This window comes from Eublepharis macularius, chromosome 16 (genome assembly GCF_028583425.1).
Source record: "Eublepharis macularius isolate TG4126 chromosome 16, MPM_Emac_v1.0, whole genome shotgun sequence".
In the NCBI taxonomy this organism is placed as follows: Eukaryota; Metazoa; Chordata; class Lepidosauria; order Squamata; family Eublepharidae; genus Eublepharis; species Eublepharis macularius.
This window is the reverse complement of record NC_072805.1, coordinates 15,164,710-15,192,342: the sequence shown is the minus strand read 5'-3', so window position 1 is coordinate 15,192,342 and position 27,633 is coordinate 15,164,710. Positions and strand designations below refer to the sequence as shown.

The 27,633-nt window shown below is 48.3% G+C and overlaps 1 protein-coding gene across 2 annotated transcripts in view; it reads right to left on the bottom strand.

Moving 5' to 3' along the window:
• Window positions 1-266: 266 nt before the first annotated feature.
• KCTD15 (potassium channel tetramerization domain containing 15) overlaps window positions 267-27,633 on the bottom strand; it is an 84,253-nt gene continuing 56,886 nt past the window's right edge. For both annotated transcript variants that reach the window (XM_055000182.1, XM_055000181.1), the window contains exons 4-5: window positions 18,440-18,745; window positions 267-1,320 (exon numbers count right to left, since the gene is read on the bottom strand). In XM_055000182.1, coding sequence (XP_054856157.1) covers window positions 1,165-1,320; window positions 18,440-18,745 — 462 coding nt within the window. In that variant the 3' untranslated portion in view covers window positions 267-1,164. The remainder of the gene's footprint in view (window positions 1,321-18,439; window positions 18,746-27,633) is intronic.

The following is a 27,633-nucleotide window of genomic DNA, read 5'->3' as shown; positions in this document are numbered from 1 at the left end:
CATCTCCTCTCCCATAGTAATAGTTTGAATACCTGTTCTCATATTTTGTATGTTAAGTAATACTTCGAGTACTAGTTCTGAAGGGCAACAACAGGGGGAAGATATGGCCCCTATGCCCTGCTGGTAGGCCTTCCAGGGGTACGTGGTTGGCTACTGTGGGAAATCAGATGCTGGACTGGATGACCTTTGGGTGTATGCCGGGCGGGCTTTCTCTTCTTTTGCTGTGTCTAACGTTTTCAGTGATCAAAAACCTTAAAACCAGGAGATCAGTTTCAAAACACCATGACCATAACTTGCCAGGGCCCGTTTAATGTTACACTGTCTTATTCCAGAACTTCTGGTGAACCTCCTTAATTTGCAAAAGTTTCACTGATGTCTCAGATGGTGGGAGCAACATATGAAATGTTATTAGGGCTGCACAATCTCTAATGATCTCAAAAGAAGCAGCCGTTTGGGAGGGCGGCCCAAGCTTGGAAATAATTCAGCATCAGAAGGAGTCCCTGCTCAACGGGGCTTCTGAACATAAACAATGAGGGGTGGTATAGAAAAATAAGCCATTTGATATAATGAGCAAATGAAATCACAGAAGAAGAGGTAAAGGAAGGGAGGTGTAAAAGCATATCTGATAGGACAAAGGTGTGGCATTCCACGGGGGTGGGGAAGGGAAGACACTCAACGCAGCACTGTCTTCCTTTGGGTGGCGAACATGTCCTTAGTGCCACCGAGGGTTGAGGGGGCCTGTCCTCCAGACAGCTGGCAGCTGTATTCCTTCAACAGACATATTCAAAGGACACCCGTCGGTGTCTCGGCACAAATCCAGCCGACGTCCATTCTTCACTGAAGTATTGCCTCTCGTCCACGCCGCAGCCGTTCGGCGGAGAGTTCCTTCCCACAAATACTTCCAAGTGCACAGCATGCTCAGTAATCTATCAATAAAAGAAATGGATTTTGGGGTGTGTGAATGCGTGCACACATCTGTGTCTTCGTCTTCAAATGCAGTTCACGGCTGGCAATGTGACAGGTAGTTTTCGAAATACCGCTCATTGGCAATGCCAAAGTCACCTGCATAATACTGTTTTGCAAATCCTTAAGTGTTTTTTTCTCTCCACACGAGGGACTATTGGACACTTCTACTTTTACAAAGAAGGAGAAGGGACTGGGCCCTTAGTCCAGAGGTTCTTGCTTTATTCTGATTGTGGTATTGGGCTGTGGTCTCCTGTCCTCACGACATAGCACGTACTCGCTGAACTGAGAGGAATCCACACCGCCGCCGCAGGAGGCTGCCACGTTAAACCCCTTCTGGAATAACCGCTCAAGTACCTGCATTTGGAAAAAACACATACACCAATGGTTAATAATGGGTACCACTTCAGATAAGGCATGCCCACTGCCAGGGCTTTTTTCCAGCAGGAACGCAGTGGAATGGAGTTCCGCAACCTCTTGAAAATGGTCACATGGCTGGTGGCCCCACCCCCTGATCTCCAGACAGAGGGGAGTTTAGATTGCCCTCTGTGCCGCTCAGCGGCACAGAGGGCAATCTCAACTCCCCTCTGTCTGGAGATCAGGGGGCGGGGCCACCAGCCATGTGACCATTTTCTCCGAGGGCAACCCACTGAGTTCCACCACCTCTTTTCCCAGAAAAAAAGCCCTGCCCACTTCCTTGAAAGACAGCTTGTGTGTCTTTAAGCCTGTGGGCACACCTGGAATTTCAGAGCAGGAAGTGGGTGTCATGGAGATCGGAGCCAATCACGAAACGACTACCATGGAATACTAGGGTCAATTACAACTGCAAGCGTTCTCCTGTGATTGAAGAAGCTGTTTTTGAATGGGTGGTCTGTGCAGACACAAAGGTGAGATCTCCAGGGTTCTTTAAAGCACCTCTTGCTCCGATAAGGTGGCTCTTGGCTTTGGGGAAGAAGGAAGTGAATGCCAGGAATTACATCGGTGGGTGCCTTGATGCAAGGAGGTGTCATGTTAGGAATCACTGCTCTCTGTATTGTTATGGGATGGCCTCTCATTGCTTCGCTTAGATGTGTGTGAAGCCTTCCACCAGAGTAAGGAGGCTTCCTTTGACAGAAGAGACTCAGACAAGGTGTCTGAGGAAGGCACTTTAGGCCACAGGAAGGCTTCAATCTCAGTTAAGTAGTGTGGTACTTTATTGCTGGTCCAAAGATTGTATGCAGGGAAGCAAACGTGACAGGCTTAAGATATTAGGCTTGGCCAAAAGTCCCTTGCAGAGTTACCCCAATACCTGGCAATATAGCCTCCTTGGGTAATACCTGAGGAGACAGGACATAGATTGGTGGCAGGGCATATGCCCTGCATGCCAAAGCTCCCAGGGTCAAAAGAGATTGCAGACGGCAAAATGCGAGACACTGCCTCTGCCTGAAGGCCTGCTGCGAGTCAGAACATGATACTGCCCTGATTCTATCACGTTTTTATCCCGCCCTTCCTCCAGGAAGTTCAGGGCATCGTACAAGTTCTCCCGTTCTGTTTTGTCCTAACAACAATCCCGTGAGGAACGTTAGGCTGAGAAAGGACATGGGGAACATTTCATGGAAGAGAGGAGCTGAACTCAAGCCTCCTAGATCCTCGTCCAACCTTCTGCTGTCCCATACTGGCCTGTGGTTCACCACCCTTACAATAGAGCTGGTGAAGGAAAGCAGCACTTGCTGAAATGGTCCCTTGTTCATTTCTCCTGCTTCCCCGTTCATGGGAGCTACTGAGAGAGGGTTCCTTATCATATGCTGTCCTTTTTGAGCATAGCTGAGTGCGGATTTGTACTCCAACCTTGTGCATGTAGTGGTGGTTTACCTACATAAATCATCTTCCCCCACCCTAGAAAACAAACATAACCTTCAAAGGGCTAAGCTGGCACCCCACCATGTGTGTTAACTTTTTGCAGGGAGGTTTTCTCCCCCCGTAAGGAAGCATTACAAATGTGCCCATCCCCCCTGCTGCCCAAAGTGGTATGGTCCATTAGGCCATCTCAGAATTCTGCTGTCTCATTCCATCGCATATTTAGACCAGGGCCTATCCCAAGTTGTCTTTTATGCTCCCTGCCCCTCATTTCAGACAAGTATTATCTAAGCTCTTCCCTTCCGAGAGTAACTTTCCAAAACTGTGCCCCCCAAAGTCCATAGGTGCTTTAAAAAGACCCGTAAGAGCCTGCTAGAATCTTGTATGATGCATTCTGGTCTTTCAGGATCTCCCAGAATATTATGCAGCGATAATTCTATAACTTATTCCTAAATGACTACAGTGTGATTAAAGTCTTGCTTACAGCAAACCTCTGTAGAAAAACCAAATATTAATCAAACAAACAAGCATTCTGCAGGGCAGTTCAGTACATTACAGAGTAAAATACTGGCTGGTAGAGATATTGATGCTACCTCTTAAGGAAAAGCAACACTGGGGCTTCAGTCATAATAAAATGAGGCCATAACTCATTATTAATATGCCCCGTCAGAAGGGAAGAAAAGCGGAAAACGTCCACCAGCTCCTTACCCTTGGAAGCATTTACTCCGGTTTCTAAGGCGGTTCCCACACGGTCAGCTTGGGTTTGTCCCCTACAATGAGTGGGGCATCTGTTGGTATTCCTGACCCCCATTCATTCCTCTAAATCTATTGCCCTTTAGTCAGGGTCTTTGGAAACCAGCCAAAATTTGTGCTGGCCCCTACTGGAGGTTGTCTCTGTCAATCAGAGGATCTCTGAGGTCCAGCACAACTGTAGAGGCAACACTCGCCCCCTTCCTTCCCATGGTTTGGGGTGTTGGTTCATACTTGTCATTCGGAGAGGCTTGAAAAGTAGACAGGTATCTCTTAGTTCAAGGTTATGAGGATCCCTTGGTAGGAGGGCACCTCTGCAGGATGTTGCCCATCTCTTCCTTTGACTTAGACATAGACAACTGTGTGCTTGAACTGCATATCTTTCTTGGCTGGTCCTAGCAGAGGTTCTGTAAAGGCGCACCTGACCCAAGGACAGGCTGTAGCATGCTCTCGATGTTGCCAGCATATGCACAGAGAGCTGGATCATGGCCATTATTAAGATTACTTAACTTGTTGTTTGTACTCGTTTTCTCCTATTCCAGGCCACAAATTATTAATAAAAATAAGGGCAATGCACAGCAGGGCTTCCCCTGTAGTCTTACTCCCTTCTGTCTTGTACAGATAATATTGGGGCAATTGTTTTTTTTATGCTGGTTTTACTGTTTGAATTGGTTTCTGATTGGACTTGGCACTGCCTTGGGAGTTTTGCTGGAGAAAGGCAGCTCTGAATGAATGAATGAATGAACGAATACCCCCTTCTGTCTTGTACAGATAATATTGGGGCAATTGCTTTTTTTATGCTGGTTTTACTGTTTGAATTGGTTTCTGGTTGGACTTGGCACTGCCTTGGGAGTTTTGCTGGAGAAAGGCAGCTCTGAATGAATGAATGAATGAACGAATACCCCCTTCTGTCTTGTACAGATAATATTGGGGCAATTGCTTTTTTTATGCTGGTTTTACTGTTTGAATTGGTTTCTGGTTGGACTTGGCACTGCCTTGGGAGTTTTGCTGGAGAAAGGCAGCTCTGAATGAATGAGTGAACAAACAAACAAACGAATGAACCAACGGGTCCCCTCTAACCTCTACTTCCCTGGCTGGTGCCACAGGAGTGTTCAGCAGCGCAGAGACCCCCCCTGCCCCCAATAAGGCTAGCATGTTCTTCCAGAACAAGACAGGCACCAATACATTTGACACTGAAAACACCTGATCACATATGACAAAGCTCATGAAAGCTTATTCCCCTGGAAAATGTTGTTGTTCGCTCAGGTGCTACCGGACTTGAATTTCGTGCTGCTGCTACAGGCTACCCATTTAATACTTTCCCACATTCTGCATCTCTGAATGGAGTGCAGCAGCTTTGCAGGCAACTGGGCTTGGCTTTGAAGTTATACCCGGGAACATCTGTCTGCACTAAAAATACATTTTGAAGCTTCTGGACTGAAGCCACAATTCTAGATAGGAAAATCATTCCTACCAAGTGGCTCCTCGAGCATCACTTCAGACGAGCCTTTCTTACACCCCTGCCTCCCCCCCCCCGCCCAGGGTAGGGTCATAGAACAGCCGAGTGGGTAGCCCCTGAGTATGTGCAACACCATGTGTGGGTCAGAACCTCTGCATCCATTTAGCTGGGAAGCCTGCAAGAAAAATTCACTGTGGGGACCCCTGCAGCAGAATAGAATTGTTTTGATTTGTATGATGTCTTGAAGGAGAACAGGAAGAGAGAACTTGGGAGGATCTGGACCCAAGCAGAGAAGACTGTGGGAGTTCCATGCGACAATTCTACTCATGGAACAAAGTAAGGCCTTTCTCACTAGAGAAATCTGCTCTCCCCGTTACTAATCGGCTCCCAATCTGCTCTGCAATTCTAGTTCACAAAAATTAGGTGCAACTGGAGAACTAAAAAACTGCAGCACTTGGTGGATTAAGACGACCTGTTCCCCACTTTGCAAGCATGTCTTATTCCCCACCTTAGTTGAATTTCTGGGCCATATGGAGAAACCGAATTTTAGGCAAGGAATGGAAGACGTATTCTGATGTGGGTGGAAAAGAGAGAAAGTAGAGAAAGGACCTTCCACGCAAGCTCTCCCCTCTTCCTTCCACCGGCTCTGAAATACAATGTTGGCTTTGGCACACTTTTTACTGTCCTCTTGACTTTCTCCAGAAGCTGCGGTTCTGGCCCCCTGGACCTACAGTATCATCTTGTACGGCAGAGAGTATATGTTTTGCCCGAGGAGATTTTAAACCTTTCCATGAACTCCCCCTCCCCTTCAATCCCAAGCCCTGCCTGCCTTTGGCTCCACAATCTGCTCACGGTTTTGGCAGGCAATGCAGGCCTTCCACTAGCCACCTTTTGCTCCCAAGATGGGCAAAGCAGAGCCAAGCTTTGATCTACTCAGGCAGCGTGTTTTAGCCCCGCAAGCGCCGGCTGGCCTTGGGACGCAGCAACTTGCTGTTTGAAGAAGCAAGGCTCTGCCAAGCGTCCTTTGACTTCTGCCCCGGCTTGGTATCGTTTCTGCACGCAAGAACCGCAGCAGGAGGGGGAATAGGAAGCAAAATACTGAGGGGAAAGAGGGAGAAGGAAACAGAACCGTGCTGGGAAAAAAAATCCCAGCTATCATCTCCCAGCCATCTCTGGTTATGTCAGTTAGCTCCTTTTCAGATCAAAGGCTGGTGTCAGAAGACACGCCAGGTACCGCTGTCTGCAAACAGGAGGCTTGGAGGGCCACCACACCAGGTTCCATTCTACTGCTAGTGTGGAATGCTGGAAAGACTGCCATGAAAAGCTCCTGGGCTGCCATCCTTCAACTTGGCTGCATTGACACCACTGATCCAGTTTGCCTGTTCTTTGCAGCAATGGTTACGATCTACTTCACAAAGTGCAAGACGGCAAGAAGTGCTTCCAAGCTGGATTCGGTTTCGCTTTCTCAGCCATGCCGGACGCTCCTCTCGGCGGGTCCGGGAGGAAGCGACCGGGCACCCTGACCGGGCGGCTGATCTGCAAGGATTAGCCCCCAGGACTCCCAGGTAGGGAGGCAGGGTCCGGGACGCTGCGGGAAGAACTCCCCGAAATCAATGCGGGGGAGGGGGGAATTGCCCGTTTGTCCCTATGGAGGCCGGCAGATGTGCGCGGCGCCTTGAGTGCCGCCGGGCAACGAGAAACGGCAAATGAAAGAAACAGGCGGAAGCCTGTAAACAAGCGAATCCCTTCTGTTTTACAAGCGTATGTGAAGGAGTGAAGGAGTGGAGGATCTGAAGAAGGCTCGCTCTTCCCCTTCGGTGAGTTCCAGAATTTGGTTGGCGCCCCCCCTCCCCCCTAAAATGGCAGCAAAGAAGCAAAGTCCCGCTCTTGGTAAGTCGATCTCGGCTACCTTGCAGAGGGGAGAGTCGCTCGAAGAACTGGTGCGCAGGGCGGTGGTGGAAGCCATAAAACCCTTTGTTGACAAGCTGAACGAAACTGATCAAAGGGTGGGCTCAATTGAAAGCGAAGTGAAAACCATTAAGGAAGCAGCGGGGGGGGGGCAGAGAAGTCTGCTTTGGAGAGTGCGTCACTCATGAAGGCTACGAAAAAAGAGCTGAAGTTGGTGGAGAACCAACTGATCGGGCTACAGGTGGAACGAACGCAGAAAATTTTGCGTCTCCAAAACGTGAAAGAGGAGGAAAATGAGGATCTGTGGGATTTGGTCTCGGAACTACTGGCGATACCCGCGAGGACAACTAAAGAAGAGGTTAAAAGCGCCATTTTGGAGGTCCGTCGGGCTTCTTCAAAATATGCAACAAAGCGACAGCTGCCTCGCGAGATCATTATTGACTTTTCATTTTAAAAGATTCGGGACACTATCCTATATAACTCATACAAGGCGGATTTGGACTTTATGGGTTTTAAAGTCAAGATTTTGAAGGACGTTCCATTTCTGGTCCGGAAAAGACGTTTTAAATATAAAAAGTTCGCAGCTCTTCTGAGGGACCATGAAATAAAGTATAAATGGTTACTTCCGGAAGGAATATGGTTTAGACATAAAGATCAAGCCTATAAGATACTATCAGAAGATCAACTAAAGGATTTTGAGGATAAAAACCCGGAATTCCAGTGCACCATGAACGAAGAAAAGGAGAAGCCTGAGGGGGGGGGGGAGGAGACGAGCACCGCAGCGGCGGCTGCTCAGAGAGAACTGCGTCCGGGACCCAGAAGGGGGAGGAAAGTTTAATTTGAATTTGAAATGTGTATTCTGTATGATTAACCACTCCATCATTATCCTATTGAGCTATTTTTGTATTATGGCAGTATGAAGGGAAAACATTAAAGTGTAGTGTTTAGTGTTTAGTGTTTGTAGGGTACCCCTCCCCTTTTCTTTTCCCATTCCCTCCGCCCCTTCCCTTTTCTCCTTTCCTTGTGATAGTCTTGTGTAGTGTTGTGTAGTGTTTTGTAGTTTGAAAAATAAAATTAAAAAAAAAAAAAGAAGAAGTGCTTCCAAGCTCAATGCTTATACCCTGCCTTTCTCCACAATGGGGACACAAAGATACTTGCATTGCCCTCACCTCCCCCGTTTTATCCTCACAACAACCTAGTGAGGTAGGTTAGGCTGAGAGTGTGTGACTGGCCCAAGGCCACCCAGCAAGCTTCCATGGCAGAACGAAGGATTCAAACATGGCTCTCTCAGACCCTAGTTTGACACTCTAAACACCACACTATGTTAGCTACACAAAACTGGCAGCAAGATGCATGCTGCAAGTCCTGGATTTGGAGCGTATAGGGCCCCGATTCAGAACGGTACCACAGTATTTGGGGAGAATGGTCTTAAGCAGGGGTGTGTGATTCGGGTTTCCAATTTGGGTAAAGTACCAGAATCAGACTCAATTTGCAATGATTCAGGATTTCCAAATCAGGCGCAGCATGCTGGGCCTGATTTGGAAACCTCGAATCAAAGCTTCCCAAAGCGATTCGTATCGCTTTGGCAAGCTTCAGTTCAGGGCTTTAAATGTCCCTTTCCATGCCACTTTGCAGCCGGTGGGGGGTTGAAATGCCCATTTCCATTCCACTGCGAAGCAGCACGGGAAGGGTGCATTTAAACCCACAGAACAACTGTTTGGCGGGGAGTGGTGTGTGTGTGTGTGGGGGGGGGCTGGGGCAAAGCTTCCCCCTCACTTCAGTATGCTCCAAATCTATACGGAGCATATTGAAGCGATTTAAAGACCCAAACCCCAAAGCAGCTTGCCGCTTCAGGATTTGGGTTATTCTGGATTGGGTAAACTTGAAGCAGGAAACCCTAATTTCCCCCCGGTGCACTCCCCTAGTCTTAAGCCTTTCTGCTGTGCTATTTTCTTGACCAGAGACGGTTCTGGGGAGCCATTAGTTGTCCTGTTGGGGAAATTTCTTTCAAAACATGGAAATTTTCCCCAAGGGGGAAACAATGGTTCCCTGGGCTATTTCAGGTTGGAAAATAGCATGGGAAGTGTGTGTGTGTGGGGGGGGGGAGGGGTTTCCAACCCCCTCTCCCTGAGGTCTCTATCTGAATCTGATCCTTATATGCCTGGGAATTTAACTTTAAAACATTCTGGGAACACAGAATTCCTAGTGCATTTCTGGCTTGGTCCTAAGCTAGTGAGCATCACCACATCTGGGGCAAGAAATTATGTTTTCTTAGGCACTGTGAAAAAAAAAAGGAGCTTCCTTCTGAAACAGTTCTTACATTCTTACTGTCTGCTGGGAAGAGATGGCTAACAATTATTTTATTTATTTAAAACATTTATTAGCTACCTTTCTACCCTGCAGGTACTCCAGGCAGCTTACAATATAAATAAAATCATAAAATGGAAATACAGTTTAAAAACATGGTTTAAGACTGCCAATAACATACAGAATCAAAGTTAATTAGAAGCAGTACTAAATAAAAAACATCTTCAGCTGCCTCCTGAAGATCTGTATGGAGGGGGCCAGGAGAACCTCCCGGGGAATGCTGTTCTATAATCGTGGGGCTGCCACCAAAAAGGCCCTCTCTCATGCACCCACCAGATGAGTTTCTTTGGTGGGACAGTCAGGAGGGCTTCTCCCTGTGATCTTAATTCCTGGGCAGGGATATATGGGAGACTGCATACCCTGGTCCCAAGCCATGTAGGGCTTTATTTCAGCCTCCAGAAGAAAACTCAAAGCTGCACCTTACCCGGGCAACGATACATCAATATATTAAACAGACAACCATCTGCCACCGCCTTCTACTGATGCACCAGAGCAGTTGCTCTACTTTGCCCAATGCTTGGGCCAGCCTTGCCGGCGTGTGGGCTGCATGCGAGGCTTCTCCAGGGTGGCCTGCTCCGAACAGAAGCAGTAACATGTGGTGTCAGATTCAGGGATGGCCTTGAGGAAGTCTTGCCTGCGCGCCCCATCCCCCAGCAAAGGATGTGTAAGAAATAGGTCCAAATAAGATTGAACGATGGAGGCCTCAATGGGGCAGCCTCCTGGTGTTTCTTCTTCCAGAGTCTGTATTCACAAGCTACACAAGAATGCAGGAGGAATGGCGCCATTTTCCTAGACTTGGGAGGGGGCCTTCTAAGACACCCAGCCAGACTCCCTGTGCAGTGCTGAAAGTCCACAGTGAGAGCCTTCCAGACAGATGGTTTCCAGGCTCTGTTTGAAGAGTTCCAGGGAGGGAGAGCTCCCTCTTCCCCTCCTCTGATAATGAAGAGCCAAGCTACAAATGACGAATTGCACTAGGACTGCATGTGAAGGGAGCGGCAATGTTAGCCGAGAAGCTGAGTTTTAAAAGAGATGGGAAAGCTTTGTCAATTTCCCCTCTCTACAGAGCCAGGGAGATCAGCTGCTCAGAGGGTTTGTTAATTTCCTCTTTGCCTCTTGAAAGGGGAAGTGAAACTGACAGAGCCTTCAGGAGGCAAAGAGGAAATAAACAAACCCTCTGAACCGCCCTCTCCCTGGCTCTGCAGAGAGGGGAAATTGACAAAGCCTTCCCATCTCTTTTAAAACTCAGCTTCCTGGCTATCATTGTGGCTCCCTTCACATGCAGTCCTCGTGTAATTTGTAATTTGTAGCTTGGCTCTGTGTCCAATTTTGAACCATTCTTACCATTGGCAAGTTTTTCCCCTCTTGATGCTCAGTAGCTTAGAATCTACTGTCCAGTAACTTACACCCATTAGATCTAGGGTCAAACTACACATTTGGGCTTTTAATGAGCTGGGTTTGGGTTCCCCAGACCCAGTTGGGGTTACCTACAGCTACACAGCAGCTGCAGGAGATAGCTTTTAAATAATAAAGGAGAGCCCAAACAACAACAACAACATTCGAGTTATATACCGCCCTTCAGGACAACTTAACTACCACTCAGAGCAGTTTACAAAGTATGTCATTATTATCCCCACAACAATCACCTTGTGAGGTGGGTGGGGCTGAGAGAGCTCTGAGAGAGCTGTGCCTGATTCAAGGTCACCCGGCTAGCTTCAAGTGGAGAATCAAACCTGGCTCTCCATATAAGAGTTCTGCCGCTCTTAACCACTACACCAAATGGGCTTGGAAGGCCACTGTGGGTGGAGGAAGGGCTCCTGACCCCCCCCCAGCTGCTTTCCTATGCTAGGGAGAAGTATTTCTCCATTTTTACTGCTCCACAAGCACAGAATCCTCCACAGAAAAAAGGGGGAAATAACTCTCCGTAGCACTTCTTCCATATGAGAAAATGGCTGGGTGGAGAGGCAGGAGCCTTTCCTCCACCGACAAGCTGCCTGTTTGGGCTCCAATATTTTAAAAAAAGCCATTCCCACAGCTGCTGTGTGGCTGCGGAGAACATTGAACCAATCAGTTAAAAACCCGAACGGGTAGTGTGCCCCTAGTCTTGCTATCTGGAGCAGCAGGGAGTGCATCTTTGGTGTCTTCCAAACTTCCAATTACTTGAAAAGCACAGGTGTGTCAACAAGAACTGCTCGGGAATTGCTTTCTCTTCTCTTGCATTCACCATGCTCTCACAACCCACCTGCAGGTAGGCTGCTCCCTGTGCAACCCCAAAGATTCAAGCAAGACAACAGTTTCCCAAGAAGGCAGCAAACAAGCACCGAGAGGAGTCTGCAAGCAAAGGGAAGGAGGCCGACGTTCACATCGAGCCTTTTCTTCCACTGAGCCGGCAATATCAAAACACACAAGCCAGGCAGCCAGGATCTTTTTAAAGTCTGGCACACAGAACAAAGCGCTTCATTGAGCTACGAACGCGCTCGGAGGACTTGGCTGCAGGCTATTACCAAGTGCTGGAGTAGGAGGGAAGCAAAAAGGAAACCAGGACTCATCAATTTTTCCAAGGCGGAATGAATCCTAAAGCGGAACCCTGCCCTGCCGGCACTAGCACTGGGCGGGGAGGAAGACAGTACTCAAGCCCAGCATTACACTGGGGGAGGAACCAGAAGTCAGGACCAGAAACGGTGGCTTTCAGCGGGTGTGGCTGACAGTGCCAGCCATGTCAATCACAGCAGGATGCCCCTCCCCTTAAGAGCAGACATCACACTGGGCCTGGGGGTGCGGCTTAGCTGAATGTCCAGCAGAGGAAGCCATTCCTCTCTGCTCTCTCCTGTTCAGGGAGAGGTCCTTGGTAAGGGCCACCGATTCACCTGCCCCTCTCTGCTCATCCTTAATCCATCTCCCTGCCTGTGGCCAAGGCAGGGAAAAAAGTACCCCCCCGCCCCAGTTCTTCTGCTTTGTTCAGTGCAGGGCCGGATCTAGGGTTGCCGGTGCCCAGGCCAACCCAAGTCCGGATCCTCTCTCCTGGTGCTGCGTGATGACGTCACTTCCGCGACGTCATCATGCGGGGAGGAGCGTGCTACCTGCGCGGCTCGCGGGCTACCCCGGCATGCTGCGGAGTTGGCAGAGGCAGCGCGGGTGGCTGGGAATCCGCCCGTGCCGTTCGCCTGCCCCATAGGACAGGGGGCAGCCGCCCGCTCCCTGTCCTGCAGGGCAAGCGAATGGCATGGGCCACCTCCCAGCCCCCCGTGCTGCCATTCACCTGTCCTGCGGGGCAGGCGAATGGTGTGGGCAGCCTCCCAGCCCCCCGTGCTGCTGCTTGCGCGCTCCCAGTGGCTGGCAGCTGCGCCTGGCGCCCCCTCTTTGGCAGCGCCGGGGGTAACTACCCCCCTGCCCCCCGTTGATCCAGCCCTGGTTCAGTGTCCTCAATGTCCTATTGCAGCAGAGGTTTGTGCATCCGGCAATTATTTGGTGAACAGATTAGAGCAGCTGCCGATTTCCCATTGGTGGCTCTGGGCACCCAATTTAGAGTCTCTCTCTACAAGACATCTTACACGGGGATGCTCAAGGGAAAGATCTTACACTTGCTCTCCCATTGTGGATACACATGCACAGCTAGGGAGACCGAGTACACTTGGATATAAGACCACACAGAAAGTAAGTCACTTGAGTGTCCCTGTGTAAGATGTCTTGTGTAGACAAACTCTTAGTAACTAGCCATGGATGAACACTGAATGGGTTCGGCTCATGTCCTGTTTGCCAGTTGCAAACACAGGGCTGAGTTTTTGACACTGTTCTTCGATGTGGTTGTGGCTGTTCAGCAGGTTGCTTCACTGTATTTTATTTATTTACTTATAACATTTATATGCCACCTTTCCACCCCAATATGTAGGTAGATAGATAGGTTCTCACTCCATTTTTTTTACCACTCCCTGATACTTGCTGCTCTACTGGGCAGGCAATTATTTAAACAATCAAATCAATCAGAAATCACATAACTAAATGTTTTGTTTTTAAGGAAAATTCCATCAGTTGATTGACTTCTAAGCAGACCTCAGCAACACTAATATCTGCCAATCGGTTTGGATCTGCAGTGCTGTCGCACACGTGCAGTTTTGCAAAAAACACGATGCAAAGCACTGTAAGTCATCTGGTGCCAAACTCAAAAGACCCAACGATCACTTTCGATCATCACTTCCAATTGCGTTAGAAAGTCACATTTCCTTTGCTTATTGAATGCTTTCGATGCAAAATTTGCAGCATCCCAACAAGTAAGTGAGACGGGTAACTTTAACATCAGCACCCCACCCCCGAGTGTAGCTGGTGGCAGTTTACATTCCTTCCCCCTTCCTCACGTACTTCCTGGGGAGGATCGGCCAGGCTTTGATTGGGGAACCTCCATTCTCCTCTGGTGCTCTTGCAGGTGGAGCAGTGCAGTGTCCTGGCCGTGGGTCCCTTCCCCAGAAGCCCAGTAATTCCGCTAGACCTCGCCAGGGCTTTTTTTCTGGGAGAAGAGGTGGTGGAACTCAGTGGGTTGTCCTCGGAGAAAATGGTCACATGGCCAGTGCCCCCCCCAACTCTAGACAGAGGGGAGTTTAATGGTCACATGGCCGGTGGCCCCGCCCCCTGAACTCCATTGCCCTCCGCGCCACTTGGCGTGGAGGGCAATCTCAACTCCCCTCTGCCTGGAGATCAGGGGGCGGGGCCACTGGCCATGTGACCATTTTCAAGAGGTTCTGGAACTCCGTTCCACCGCGTTCCAGATGAAAAAAAGCCCCGGACCTCGCTGTAAAGACCGCTGGGTCAGGTCCACTCAAATCTTCCCCTCAAGCACTTGGATTATCTGTGTCCCTAGCTTCTTACCTCCTGCTCCTTTGGTGGACACAACCTGACTCAGGGCCACCTGAAACAGGCTTGTTATGTCTGGACTAACTTGCTATTGTATTTGACTATTCCTGATGTAGGCTGCAGGTCACCCCAACTGGTCCAGATTCCACCTCTCTCCTGCCCCTCCGTGCTCCCCTGAAGCTGCTCAGTCTTCTTCCTCTGTGACTTTTGTTTCAGTTCCCAGGCCCTTGGCTGCCTATGGCCAACCCTCCCAATCCAGAAGAACGCTGCTATGCCCTGGATGCTCTCAACTAAACAGCTGACTCTTCCACAAAGGGATGCTCTCTTGGCCGCTCGCTGTCCATTACACTACCCTGCTCTCATGGCCACCGTAAGTACAACATCCACTCCAGTTGGGAAGGGGAATGCAAGCTTGGTCAACGTTGTCGGGAATGACTCTGTGCAACACAAAAAGTCCATGCAGGTTTCTTTGCGTGCATCTTGCTGTAGACAGAGGAGCAAAAGGTGCATCCAAATTCGGTCCCTATTTCTGCTTCTATATAAACCTGCATAGATGGAATCTGAGTATCGGAAAAGCACAGCAAAGAGCGTGCAAGTTTTGCAAAAGATTCCCAGACCGATATTCAATTGTACAACTTTGGAGCACTTTGTAATTTCCCTTGGTCAGTGCACAAAAACACTGGCAGTCGTTTGATAGGGCAAGTCCTCCAACCAGGAGTGCAATCCTTTAACCCTGGATGAATTTCATTTACGTTTGTCAGTGGAATTAACAAACACGGTCTTAGTGAAATGGTCGGTGAAACGATTTGAGAAGTGCAAAATTGAAAAGCTTTTTCTTTGCGTTAGATCCTGGGAACGAGTATTGTGATAAGATTAAGCCTTTTCTTTTTGGCCACTTCTGTACCTTGCCTATCAAGAAGCTCTGGGCAACTTCTAGGGGAATGTACCGTTTTACCATCTCAAGAAGCTTGTGAGGCAGACTACCCTGGGAGATATCAACTCACTATCTTGTGGAGTCACCAACAGTGCTATCCTACGCAGAATTATATTCTTCTAAATGCACAGAAGTCAATGGACACGGAAGGGTGTAACCTTGTTTGGGATAACATCGCTCACAAGCATCATCACTGAAGAGCAGAGATTCGAACTCAGGTATCCACTGTCTGAGCAAGGAAGACAAAATGGGTGGGGGTGAGAACCCCACAAACTCAACCCAAACAAGCAGGGGAACAAAAGGGGTTAAGTAACAACCTAAAAGTGTGTGTGTGTGTGTATAAAATATTAAACAGTTTTTATTATAGATGTGCACCAATGTGAATAAAAACTTGTTTTTAAAAACATGTTTTTATTCACATTGGTGCACATCTATAATAAATACTTTTAAATATTTAATACATACACACACACTTTTAGGTTGTTACTTAACCCCTTTTGGTCCACTGTCTGAGGCCAACTCTTCACCCCCTGTTCATACAAAGGTGCTTTTGTTTGGTGAAAGGAGTCTTCCTCGACACAAGAGGTTCTTGAATAAGGGGATGATGCACTTGTGCCCAGCGAGACATAGAAACCCGGGAACATGTTTTTTTGTACTGTACTTATTACTGTGATATACGTCCCACACTCATTGACCCGCTGTTGAGAGAGCAAACTGGAAAATCTGATAAATGTAAAGTTATCTTCCTATTGGCTACTCAAAAAGTTATCGAAACTGTAGCTAAATTTTTGTATCTTGCATCTATGAGGCAAGTTGTGTATTTGTAGACTGAGTTCTGGTTGCGTCGAGTGTTTTTGTTAACATGGATGTAATGCCAATAAAGGTTGCTGCTGCTGCTTCTAAAGAATAAGGGGAGGGCATCTGCTGGTATTGTAAAAAGGTTCCACTATCGGAACAGATACGTGGGATCCGACCCCAGCCCTCTGATGGCAGATCCAAATTTCAACTTCAAATAAGTCTTTTGGGGTTTTTTTGTGGAGGGGTGTCCTTTCCTCAACAACTATGCTGACATTCCTTGTTCTTTTATTGATTGATTGATTGATTGATTGATTGATTGACTGACTGACTGACTGACTGAGGATTTCTATTCCGCCCTTCCCACGAAGGGCTCAGGGCGGATTACAACAGTTGCAAAACATATTAGAATTAATGTATACAATTAAAATCATAAATAGATTTAAAAGAAAATTTGAAAGAGAAATTCACGCATACAACGTACACTAATTACAATCAGATGGCGGCAATCGATAGGCAGCAAGCGCAGCTCGACAAGGTAAGGTGGGGTACAGCCCTAGCAGGGAGGGATTCAGGTTTTATATTCTTCGCCGTTCTTCTCCGTTTTAGGGCAATTCCACACAGACCCCCTAACAGAAACAACTCCTGATCCAGAAACGTGAAATATCCTAGCCAATCCCTATGGCAACAACCTTACTCAACACACCGACCCTGTCAGGAATCTCTGGAGGTGGATTTTAGAGTCAACTGGGCTTTAATGGAGATTTCAGCATGCGACTGTGAAGTGCTTAACTTTGGCAGTAACTTACTAAGGCTTTGCAGCCTATGTTCTACTTCCTACAGACCGTTCTCTTAATTTCCGCGGGCGTGAGAGCTGACTGCAATCATCCAGAGACCTGCCAGAGTTGCCAAAGACTTCAAGACAGGAAGTGACAACCACATGGAGCCTGATCCACCACGCTGCCTCCGGTGGCATTCCTGGGGTTCCATAAGGACAGAGGATTGGGCGGCAGATAGAGTTCAGGCATAAGATACGACCCGGAAGTTTGTTCAATAGAACTCGGGGTCGCTGGCAGTAGATTCAAGGCAGGAAGAATCAAGAGAGAGAGGAAGTGGTCAACCGGCAGGTACCAAAGCTGTACATGCATGGTCAATTCATTTTTATTTTATTTTAAGTTATTTATAGTCTGCCTTTCTCACTAGGACTCAAAGCGAGTTACATGACTAGGACGCTCAATAAACAACACAGTAGGATATATAGCAGAGATCTGAACGCAACCATAAATCAGAATATAGAGCCAAAACAGTGCTTTGCATATAGCTCTGTTCATACAACACAGTGCTTGTGTTTATCAGGAATACTCGTCGGTAGCACACGTTCCCATTATGTGCAGCTAAGAGGCTCTTGGTATGCATAATGGAAAGGACTTTGTGTAACTGATGGATTTCATGATTCAACCAACTGACCCAACAATCTTCCCAAATACGCTGGATGTGAGCTTTTTGTGTTCTCAAACACAGGGGTCCAAAATGACACACGCATGCACACACACACCCAGAGACCCCTTTTTTTGCTATTGATTCTCTTTTCATTTCCAGCTCTGTCCTGCAAAATCTCGACTGCAGCAACTATTCTAGCCAACGTTTTCACTTCCTCCTTCCTGAGAAGTGCAAGTTTCCAGCCATCTCCGTCACACAAATCCAAGGTGGGCGTCCCCTTGCCACCCCGTTCAGAGCTACATTTCCCACATGACAAACATTCAGGTTGCTTTGGTCCCTGCTAATTAGCAAATTGCAGCTGAGGCAACTCAGCACGGAGGCCTTCTGTGGGGTCACCCTCCAGGGCACACTCTCCTGTGGGAAAACTCGTTTGGAGCAGCGTTCCCCAAAGGGCAAACCAACATCTCTGGCTCCTTCCCACATCTCATCTCAGCCTGGTTATCTTCCTTCATTTCATATGTTTAATTTTAAAACTGAAAAAAAGCCCAAACCAAACCCTGCCAGCCTCCATAAAACCCCTTTGAGTATAAAGTGGAACACATTTTGTTTAAAGTACTCTGGGCAATTTTTATAGAACATCCTCTTAGAAAAAAAAAAAGTGCAGAGATCATTTTTTTAAGTCCATCCCGCAGGCGCTATCATTTAATTATGAGTGGGACATAAATTATGCATTTACACATTGTTGCATTTTCTATAAAGTGGCACAGAGAAGGGTGCTTTTTTTGTAGTAGTAGTTTTTCTGCTCTTTTTCTTCCTAGGGGCGATTTGGAGGGAACAAAGAGCTGCGGGGTATGGCGTTGATGCAAAAAATTAGCATTTGTCAGCCTAACAACATTATGAGACCAGCATGGCGCTAACATTCACAAAATCGGAATGTATTCCACCCCCCCCCTGCTTAGAGTTAAGGGAAAAATACTGCCCCCCCCCCAATACCGCCATCTCACTAGGCAGAAAATGTCTCCTTGCAGTTTAAGCACCAGACAGAAGTAATTGGGCAGAAGGGACTCATTTGCATACAACTGAACATGAAATAAAAGCGAGTCGTAAATGCTTGGGAATGCTAATAAAAAAAAGAGCCCCATTACCTGCACGGAATTCAACCGACAGTATCCATTCAAAGGAAACCTAATGACGTGGGTGGGGTCCTGGTTCCAGCCGGCGTTGACGGAATTGCACATCACGTCTCCAGTCTCCGGGAAGATCTCTTCGATGAGCGCTTTCTCCCCGCTCAGTGCAATCCTCTCCCCGAGATCCGGCGTCACCCTCACAACCAAGCAGTCACACGGCTGGAAATGCTTCCTTTGTTCCTTCTCTTGCTTCCACCGTTCCAGCTCCTTGATCATCGGCTGCAGTTGGTAGTACTTGGCTTCTTCATATAAAAGATGAAAGTCCTTCCATTAAAAAAAAGCGAGAGAGAAAAGCAGCTTAGAAATGCTTATGGGCCTCTGTCAAACGTCTGTCATTCCCGCTGACCTACATACGGCACAAGGCAACAGGTATCCAAACCCACAAGAGTCACTTGTGCTTCAATCCCTCTCACTTTGCTAAAACTTGTCACGCTTGTAATTCTCCTTTGGCAGACCTGGATGGTACGACACCCTTGCCGTGTGTGACCCTTTGTGTTTGTCTTATTACACTCATGCATACGTATGTGCCATCAAGTTGCAACCGACTTGTAGTGACCCCAGCAACAGGATTTCAAGGCAAATGAGAAGCAGGGGTGGTTTGCCATTGCCTTCCTCTGCAGAGTCTTCCTTCGTCCCCCCCGCCCCCATCCAAGTAGCATCCCTGCTTAGCTTCCGAGATCTGATGAGATCAGGCTGTGCCATGCCACCCTCCCTGTTCCTTTCTCTATTGCTCTCATACTAGAGTATACAAACAAAATGGCTCAGCATAAACAGAACTGGGCAATGGAAGAAGTGGGGCAGGAGCCGCACATCCTAGCCGGCGCTAGAAATGAAGGTGTCAACGTACATAACCTCTGCAAAAGAAGAAGTTCCACTTGCCCTGCGAGGACGAGAGAAGCAGGACCTTTCCTCTTCTGCACAAATATTAGAAAGACAGGAGCCCTGTGTTGTATTCCATCTAGAAACCTTACTGAGCGCATGAAGGTCAGGACTGTTTGCTCTGACTGGCAGTGAACCTCCAAGATCTCAGGTCTTCCACTCCACCTGCTACCTGATCTTTTTAACTGGGCATGCTGAGGATCGAAGTATTGACCATCTGCATGAAAAGCAGAGACTCTACCACTGAGCCACGGCTTCTTCTTTAAGATGCATTCTACCCAGTCAAGGCTACTCAGACTGGGCTATGGCTCTGCAGGTTCTCAGATGTAGACCCTTCGAATCACCTACAACCTGAGCCTTTTAACTGGAGATTGGATTTGGGACCACTGAGCCCGTCACTCCCCAGCTTCAACTGTGTGAGTGGCACAAACACACAAATAAGAGAAGGAGGGGTGTGTGTTGAATTCTCCCGCACCCTTTTCCTAATCAGAAATGACCCGTGTGTTATCTTAAGGCCTGTTAGGGGAGGAAAAGGCGGCTCAACAGGGGTATCTGCCTTTCCCCCTTATACCTGGAAGGACAGCAGGAAGAGTTAAACCCCCTTTTCTTCCCCACCCCGGCAGCCCAAACAACCCACCAGCACAGCAATCCTAATCAGTTACATTCTTCTAAGTCACCTGAAGACGACAGGCTTAGAAATGTGCAGAATTGCACTGAACGCCATCTTTTTGGGGAACTCTGGGCCTTAGGTTCTTCCGGGGACCCATCCATCGGCTTCCTTGGCTTCTCGGGGCAAAAACAGATGGGACGCTGGGATATCTGTGAATTCATCTCCCCAGTGCTTTTTACTGAGAAAGAGTAGCGGTGAGGGAGATAATCAGCACTGAGGCCCTGGGGCACAGGGAGGGTTTCCGTTCATCTTATGTATTGCTTTACCAACCTCAAATGCCCCCTTCAAAGCTTTTTACCTATTCGGGGCAAATTTGACCTGTGTGTTACGTGCCGTCAAGTCGCCTCCGACCTATGGCCACTCTATGAAGAAAAGACCTCCAAAAGTCCTATCTTTAATAGACTTGCTCAGATCCTGCAAACTGGAGGACGTGGCTTCTTTTATTGAGTCCAACCATCTTGTTTTAGGTCTTTCTCTTTTCCTATTGCTTTCCACTTTTCCCAGCATTATTGACTTTTCCAGAGAATCTGGTCTTCTCTGTTGCTGAGACAAATATCCCAGTGGCCTGCTTGGGGCTCAGTGAATCAAATAGCAGCTCTGGGGGAAAGGGGCACAAAGGGAAGGGATTAACCTCCCTACTCCAGGGCCCTGATTCAAATTTTCCTCCTCACTTGGGAGCTTCTACATACCAGTTAAAAATACTCAGGAAATCCATTTATGGATCTCCCAGTGTCTCTTCTAGGGAGGGTCTGGGCACCATGTCTCTTTGCTTCCCTACGTCCCCGGATTTTTCCCAGGCTTCATCCTGCTCCTTTGTGAGGCATTCATCCCAGACAAACTTTCTTTCTCCATACAGGAGCTTACGGTTCAACCTCCCTGCAAACTGAGCACTACTCACGGGACCCTAGAAAGCCAGCCCACTGGCACCAGAGGTTTTGCCACCACCAGAACAATACAATACAATACAAGATAATCTCAGTAATCCTCATGGCAACTCCATAAATTAGGCCCACGGTTACCTCCGCGCTGCAGCTGGGGACTGAGGCTGGAGGAAGTGTCTTGCCTCAGGCCGCCACGCATCTCCTGGGCCGGGGATGAAAATTGAACGGGCAGCTTCCTGGTTCAAGTGGAATCCCTGAGCGACAATTTTCATTTGCAAGGACAAAAAACCTTTCTGCTGTCCATGGAAACCAGTTTCACAGGCAGCCGGCCAAAAGGCAGCCTGTGGAATTCCCCACCACGGGACAGTGTTTAAGCCAGTATTATATAACAATAGTCCTAAATTGTAAAGCAATATTCCTAAAGTATTTAACACCCAGCTCCACAAAAAGAGCTGCAAGGAATTCAACCACCCCTGCAGAATAGAAAAAGTCTCACTGTGATCAGCACCATCCGGAAAGTAAATTGCAAATCCTTTGGAAGTCCTCGGAAGAGGCCTTCCTTTATCCAGAGCATGGCCAGTAGAGTTGCCAGACTGAGCCTAGTAACTGGCAGAAAGGCTGGGGCTGAGGACAAGGGGGCATGCATGTGACATCAGTGACAGCATTGTGCGACATAGTGACATCAATGGTGGAGTCACCGCCGGCGCCAGGGTTTCTGGTGCCTGCGGCCAGCTCCACATGTGCACGCACGCAGTGTGCACGTGTGCCCCGGACTGCGTGATGACATCATCATGCGGCAAAGCCGGGCCCATTGGCCGGCAGGTGGCTGGGGCAGTGCGCAGAGGCTGCCCGCACTCTGCACGCTGCCCTGGCCACCTGCTGTGCCTGGCCTGCGGCTGTTGTGCCCAGCCGGGGGCGTGCGGCAGTGGCACGGGGCTGGCCGGCTTGAAGCAGCTGCGGGGCAGGCACCCAGCTCTGTGGCGCGCACCTCCGCCCCCGGCAGCCCCTCTGGTGCCCCCTCCAACCCCTGCCTCACCACCTCAATGGTGGCACCAGCCCTGGGTGGAGTTATTTTTTATTTTATTTTTCTTCTACCACTGCCTGGAATGGCCAGATTGGGCTTAATGCATTGCTTCCTGGGTGAGAATGAAATGAACAGACTTTATGGAATGAGTGAAGCTGACTGCCTCTCTCGAGGAAGAGGACAAAACAAAGTTCAAGCCGGCACTTTGTTGAGCTGCACGGCTTTCACAACTTGATTTGTTCTATTGAACTGTTACAACAGCCTGTCGAGACCATCTGATAAGAAACAAGTAATTGGAACACATTACAACGATCTATGGACTGTAATGAGTTTACCTACATGTAATCATTGGATCGAGGCTGTGGAAGTGGAATACATTTAAACCAGGAAATAGAGTAGCGAAAGAAATGTTTTGCACTGTTGCTGTTGTTATACTGAACATGGACTGAATGACATGTTTATTTCTGTTATAACCATTAGTATACTGTGAATTTTGCACCTAGCACTTTCAGTAAGCACTTACAAAGCACGTTACATTGTTATTTGATGTCAGTTTTATGAAGTTGGAGTTTCCCTTTGTATTGCGGAATGGCTGCAGGAGGGTTGGATGGTGAAAGGCCTTCTGTTCTAGCAAGCCCAATGACCGGACAGGTAGGTCTTATGGAGTCTTTCCTTACTTTTGCAGGGTTAATATCCTCAAAGTTATTTCTGGCCACTTTTGCTGGTTTCGCCTTTCATACTACTGAATTGAGATCCTTGAAGATCGGGATGCTGCTCAGACACTCCCTTTTTTATGAAGCTGCCCGACGGGAAGGGAGGAGATTCTCATTTTAATATTTTTCTAGACTCCTTTGGGAAAAACCATCCAGTTGCCTGAGGATAATGCACTAGGCGTTTCTTGTCCATCTACCATCACATCTCTATTGCTGCCACCCAATAAAATTCACCCACCCACTTCAAATGCTTGGGTAAAGAGACTGGTGCAGGACCGGGCAGAATGGTGCCGTGGTTGCATCGTCTCTCTACAGTGCAGTTTCCAGAAGAGGCCTGGATTTTCTGGGTGAAGACCACCGACTTCAAAGCTCCCTTGTTTCATACATGGGGAAGCGGGAAGCGGTGGATGAATGGGGATTTTACTGAATCTCGAACCAAAAAATGCAAGCGATGAAGAAGATCTAAAGCTGACAGGCTGAACATTGGCCTGCTATTCGTTCCCACCAACAGTGGCTCTCCAGGGTCTTTCCTGGATTTGTGGCCAGGAATCAAACACAGGACCTCAGAAAAAGGACCTGCAACTTGACTATTGCCAGGGCTTTTTTTCAGCGGGAACGCGGTGGAACAGCGTTCTGGCACCTCTTTAAAATGGTCACATGGTTGGTGGCCCCGCCCCCTGATCTCCAGACAGAGGGGAGTTTAGATTGCCCGCAATCTAAACTCCCCTCTGTCTGGAGATCAGGGGGCGGGGCCACCGGCTGTGTGACCACTTTCACCGAGGGCAATTTAAACTTTAAAAAACTCCCCCTTTGTTCCAGCTGACCCCAAGTGACATCATTGTGCGGTCTTGAGTTCCGCCACCTCTTTTCCCAGAGGAAAAAAAAAAGCTCTGACTATTGCCAATGTCCCTCCCCATTTTTCCTTTTTTGCCAAGGGCCGTTGTGTCACTGTCAACAATGCGACACCCAACTGAGGCATCAAAGGCAGATTTTGGAATTCGTTTGCCAGCCCTGCTGCAGCCGCCTCTGCCAATCTGATACTGCTCATCTGATACGGTTGCGCTTGACACCCACTTTGCACGGATGAGTCAGGGAGGAAAGCGGTGGAGAATCCGGCCCAGGGCATGCTGACAATGGGCATTGAAAGACAGAACAAGAGAAAGCTCAGCCCCTGCACTGGGGAAACAGTGAGTGCAAAAACTGTGGGAATTCCACCAGGTTATCACAGCGATACCCTCTAAAAACTAGCTCACAGAGAAGTCTGCGTGCTCCAGCTTTCTGTTACCTGTAGCAGCTATGACAGCTATGACAGCTGCTACAGGTACCCAGAAAACACACATTCAGCATGCCCAGACATACCAATGCTGCTAACCCTGTTCAAACCAGGAACCCTGAGAATCAGGTCCTGCTCCCCGTGCATACTTGCACAACTGCTCAGAATCCTCCTGGCCAGATGACTAATAAAAAAGTCACAGATCTGCTGCTCAGCCCTCATTTTGAGCAAGCTGCTGCCGAGGGAGACTAACCGTGTTCCTCCTTTGCGCTGCAAGCAGCCTGCCTGCCCCCAGGTATCTGCCCAACCTTGGCCTGGTGTGCTTGAATCAGCTACTTGCTCTCCCAGGCATTGCCTAACTTCTCCAGGGGCCAGAAAAACGGGGGGAGTTAGCTGATGGGTCTTCTCTTCGGTGTAACTTTCTTTTTTCGCTCCCCTCCACTGTGTGAAAAAATCAGGCTCTGTAGGAGAGTGGGTGAGGGAGACCAGAGATACTATGAGAGAGCCAGAAAGGGGCTTCCCTGCCACCTATGGCATGTCTCACAGCCGACAGCTACTACATTTAGTTGGGGACTTATTCACAGACTCTGGTGCATTTGAACACTCTCTCCTACAAGCTGACTGGTTAAACCATTGCAGATTCTAGCAACCCTCCCTCCACACTTTTGCACCTTTGTGTGAACAGAACTTCTATGGCTGCATAGGAAAGCAACGTCAGAAGGGTGCAACACCCCATGGATCCAGAAGATGTAACAATTCCGAGAATTCTGGGCTTGAGCTGCAAGTCAGATTGCAGAAGCGAGGGGTGGTTATTCTGAATGGCATAATCCAGGACAGAAAGGTGTGGCTTGATAGATCGAGCTACACATGAAGCTGCCTTATATTGAGCCTGACCTTTGGTCTATCAAATTTAGTGTTGCTGACTCTGCCCGGTAGCAGCCTTCAAGGTCTCAGGCAGAGACCTTTTAACTGGAGATGCTGGGAATTGAACCTGGGACCTTCTGCATGCCAAGCAGGTGCTCTAGCAGTGAGCCACAGTCAAACAACTATAGGCACAAGCTTCCATTCTCTTATCACAAGAAACTGCCTTATACATCACCTACTTCCACTTTAAAAAGAGCCCCGTGGCGCAGAGTGGTAAGCTGCAGTACTGCAGCCCAAGTTCTGCTCACGACCTGAGTTTGATCCTGGTGGAAGCCGGGTTCAGGTAGCCGGCTCAAGGTTGACTCAGCCTTCCATCCTTCCGAGGTCTGTAAAATGAGTACCCAGTTTCCTGGATGTAAAGTGTAGATGACTGGGGAAGGCAATGGCAAACCACTCCGTACAAAAGTCTGCCAAGAAAACGTTGTGATGCGACATCCCCCCATGGGTCAGTAATGACTCGGTGCTTGCACAGGTGCTTGCACACCTTTACCATTAGGGGGGCACTAGGAAAATGCTGAGGGTGGTGATTGGCAGTCTTCCTTAATCAGGAGAAGGAACAAAGCGATGCAATCCCCTGCCCTGGCTGGTTTGAGGCCTGAGGACACCCACAGATGGTGTAATGCACAAGCCCAGGTCTGCCCAGGTCCTGTCAATCAAGGCTTGTTCATTGTTGCTCTTTCTGACTCCCTGTACCTGAAATTCCCCCCATGGGTCAGTAATGACTCGGTGCTTGCACAGGGGACTACCTTTCCCTTTTTAACTATTTCCACATAAAGGGATCAGGTGATACAGGGGATTAAACCTGGGCCCTTATGCATGCAAAGCAAATGCTCTACCACTGTGCCCTATATGAAGCTTCCTTATACCAAGTCAGACCACCAGTCTTTCTGGATTATAGCCTTGTACATTCTGACTGGCAGTGCTTCTTCGGAGTCTCAGGACGAGGTCTTTCTTATCACCTCCAACTTGATCCATTTAGCTGGAGATGCCGGGACTGAACCTGACACCTTTTGCATGCAAAGCAAATGCTCTACCACTGAGCTGTGACGCCTCCCCAAATCTAGACTTATCCTTCCTTTCAGCTTTCGAGCTAAAAGATCACTCCTCAAACAGCCTGCAGTTATCAAAAGACCATATAGATGACAACTGAAATTCAAGAAAACTGTTTCCGTGGGCCAAGCTACAAGTGACGAACGACACTTGAATGGCAAGTGGATTGAGTGGAGGGCAAGTGAACAGGGAGAAATACACTTGCCGTTCAAGTGTCATTCGTCACTTGTAGCTTGGCCCTAAGGCTGGGAATTGTCCCTCCCTCCCCTCTGATGGCCTTTGCAACAGTAACTGGAAGCGGTGGGGAGGGGTCCTAAGCAGCAGCTGGATCCAGAGGCAATAAAGAGGTGCCTATTTCCTGCTTTCCCACTCCTGGTCTCATATCTGCCTTACATCATTTTTAGATTCTTGCAACTGCAGTTTCATAGAATGGGGGTGTGAGAGTGAGAGCTAAGCTACAAGAGACAAATTACACAAGAAGGAGCACATGAAGGGAGTTGCAATTTTAGCTGGGAAGCTGAGTTTTAAAAGAGATCAGAAGGCTTTGTCAATTTCCCCTCTCTACAGAGCCAGGGAAGATCTCTGCTCAGGTGGTTTGTTAATTTCCTCTTTGCATCTTAGGAGGTGAAACTGACAGAGCCTTCTGGAGGCAAAGAGGAAATTAACAAACCCCCTGAGCAGGTGATCTCCCTGGCTCTGTAGAGAGGGGAAATTGACAAAGCCTTCCGATCTCTTTTAAAACTCAGCTTCCCGGCTAACATTGCGACTCCCTTCACGTGCTCCTCCTCATGTAATTCGTCTCTTGTAGCGCTACAAGCTGCTGATAGGATACAAGCTGCTGGATAGGCCCCCTATCCTGAAAAGCCTGGTTTTGATGGCCACTTCAGATGGTGCCTGGCCTTGGGGTTCAACCAAGCCCCACTGAAATGAAGGGGGTCAAGCACGGTAGCGTTCTTAGGGACCTTACCTACATTTCAGGGGAGCTGATGAGGGAGAACTTCCCGGGGGATTGTGCCCCACATTAATTCTTGTTGAGTGGTGACACATCTCTCTTTCTAGAAACTTTTTTATCCAGCCCATCTTCCAAGGAGCTCAGGGCTGTGTACATGGATCTCCCTCTCCCATTTTATCATCACAACCATCCTGTGAGGTAGGTTAGGCTTGAACAGAGTGATGGGAGCTTCTTGGCCAAGTAGGGATTTGAACCAGTTTATCACTCTTAAGGTCAGTTAGCTGTATAACAAACTTTGCTGTTGTGGGTTTGAAACCAGGATCTCCCAGGCTCTAGTCCCACACAGTCACAACACAAGTGTAATCACAGCCTTTGTGTGCGTACATTGTATGCAAACATTGGCAGTGTAATTTGTTTGCCCTGTTCTTTTGTAACAGAGAGTTTGCATGTGGCAGGAGTGCTCTGTGCACTCACAGAAGAATGAATCAAGTGTAGGCCTTGTTCACATAGAATATTCTACATATATTTTGGGAATGTGTGTAAGGCTACCAAGCTCTTGGTCGGGGAGGGAGAAATTAAAAAAACAACAGCACCACATCACTTCCAAGGAAAACCCAGAAGTGACTGCAGGTAGCTCTAGGAATTGTCAGAAACACTATGGTTTTACCAGTGTTTTACCATAGTGTTTCTGGCGATTTTTAGAGATACCCGCCATCACTTCTGGGTTTCCCCCAGAAGTGACATCTTACCCTTGACACCACCCCTACCATCTCCCTGCCCCGACCC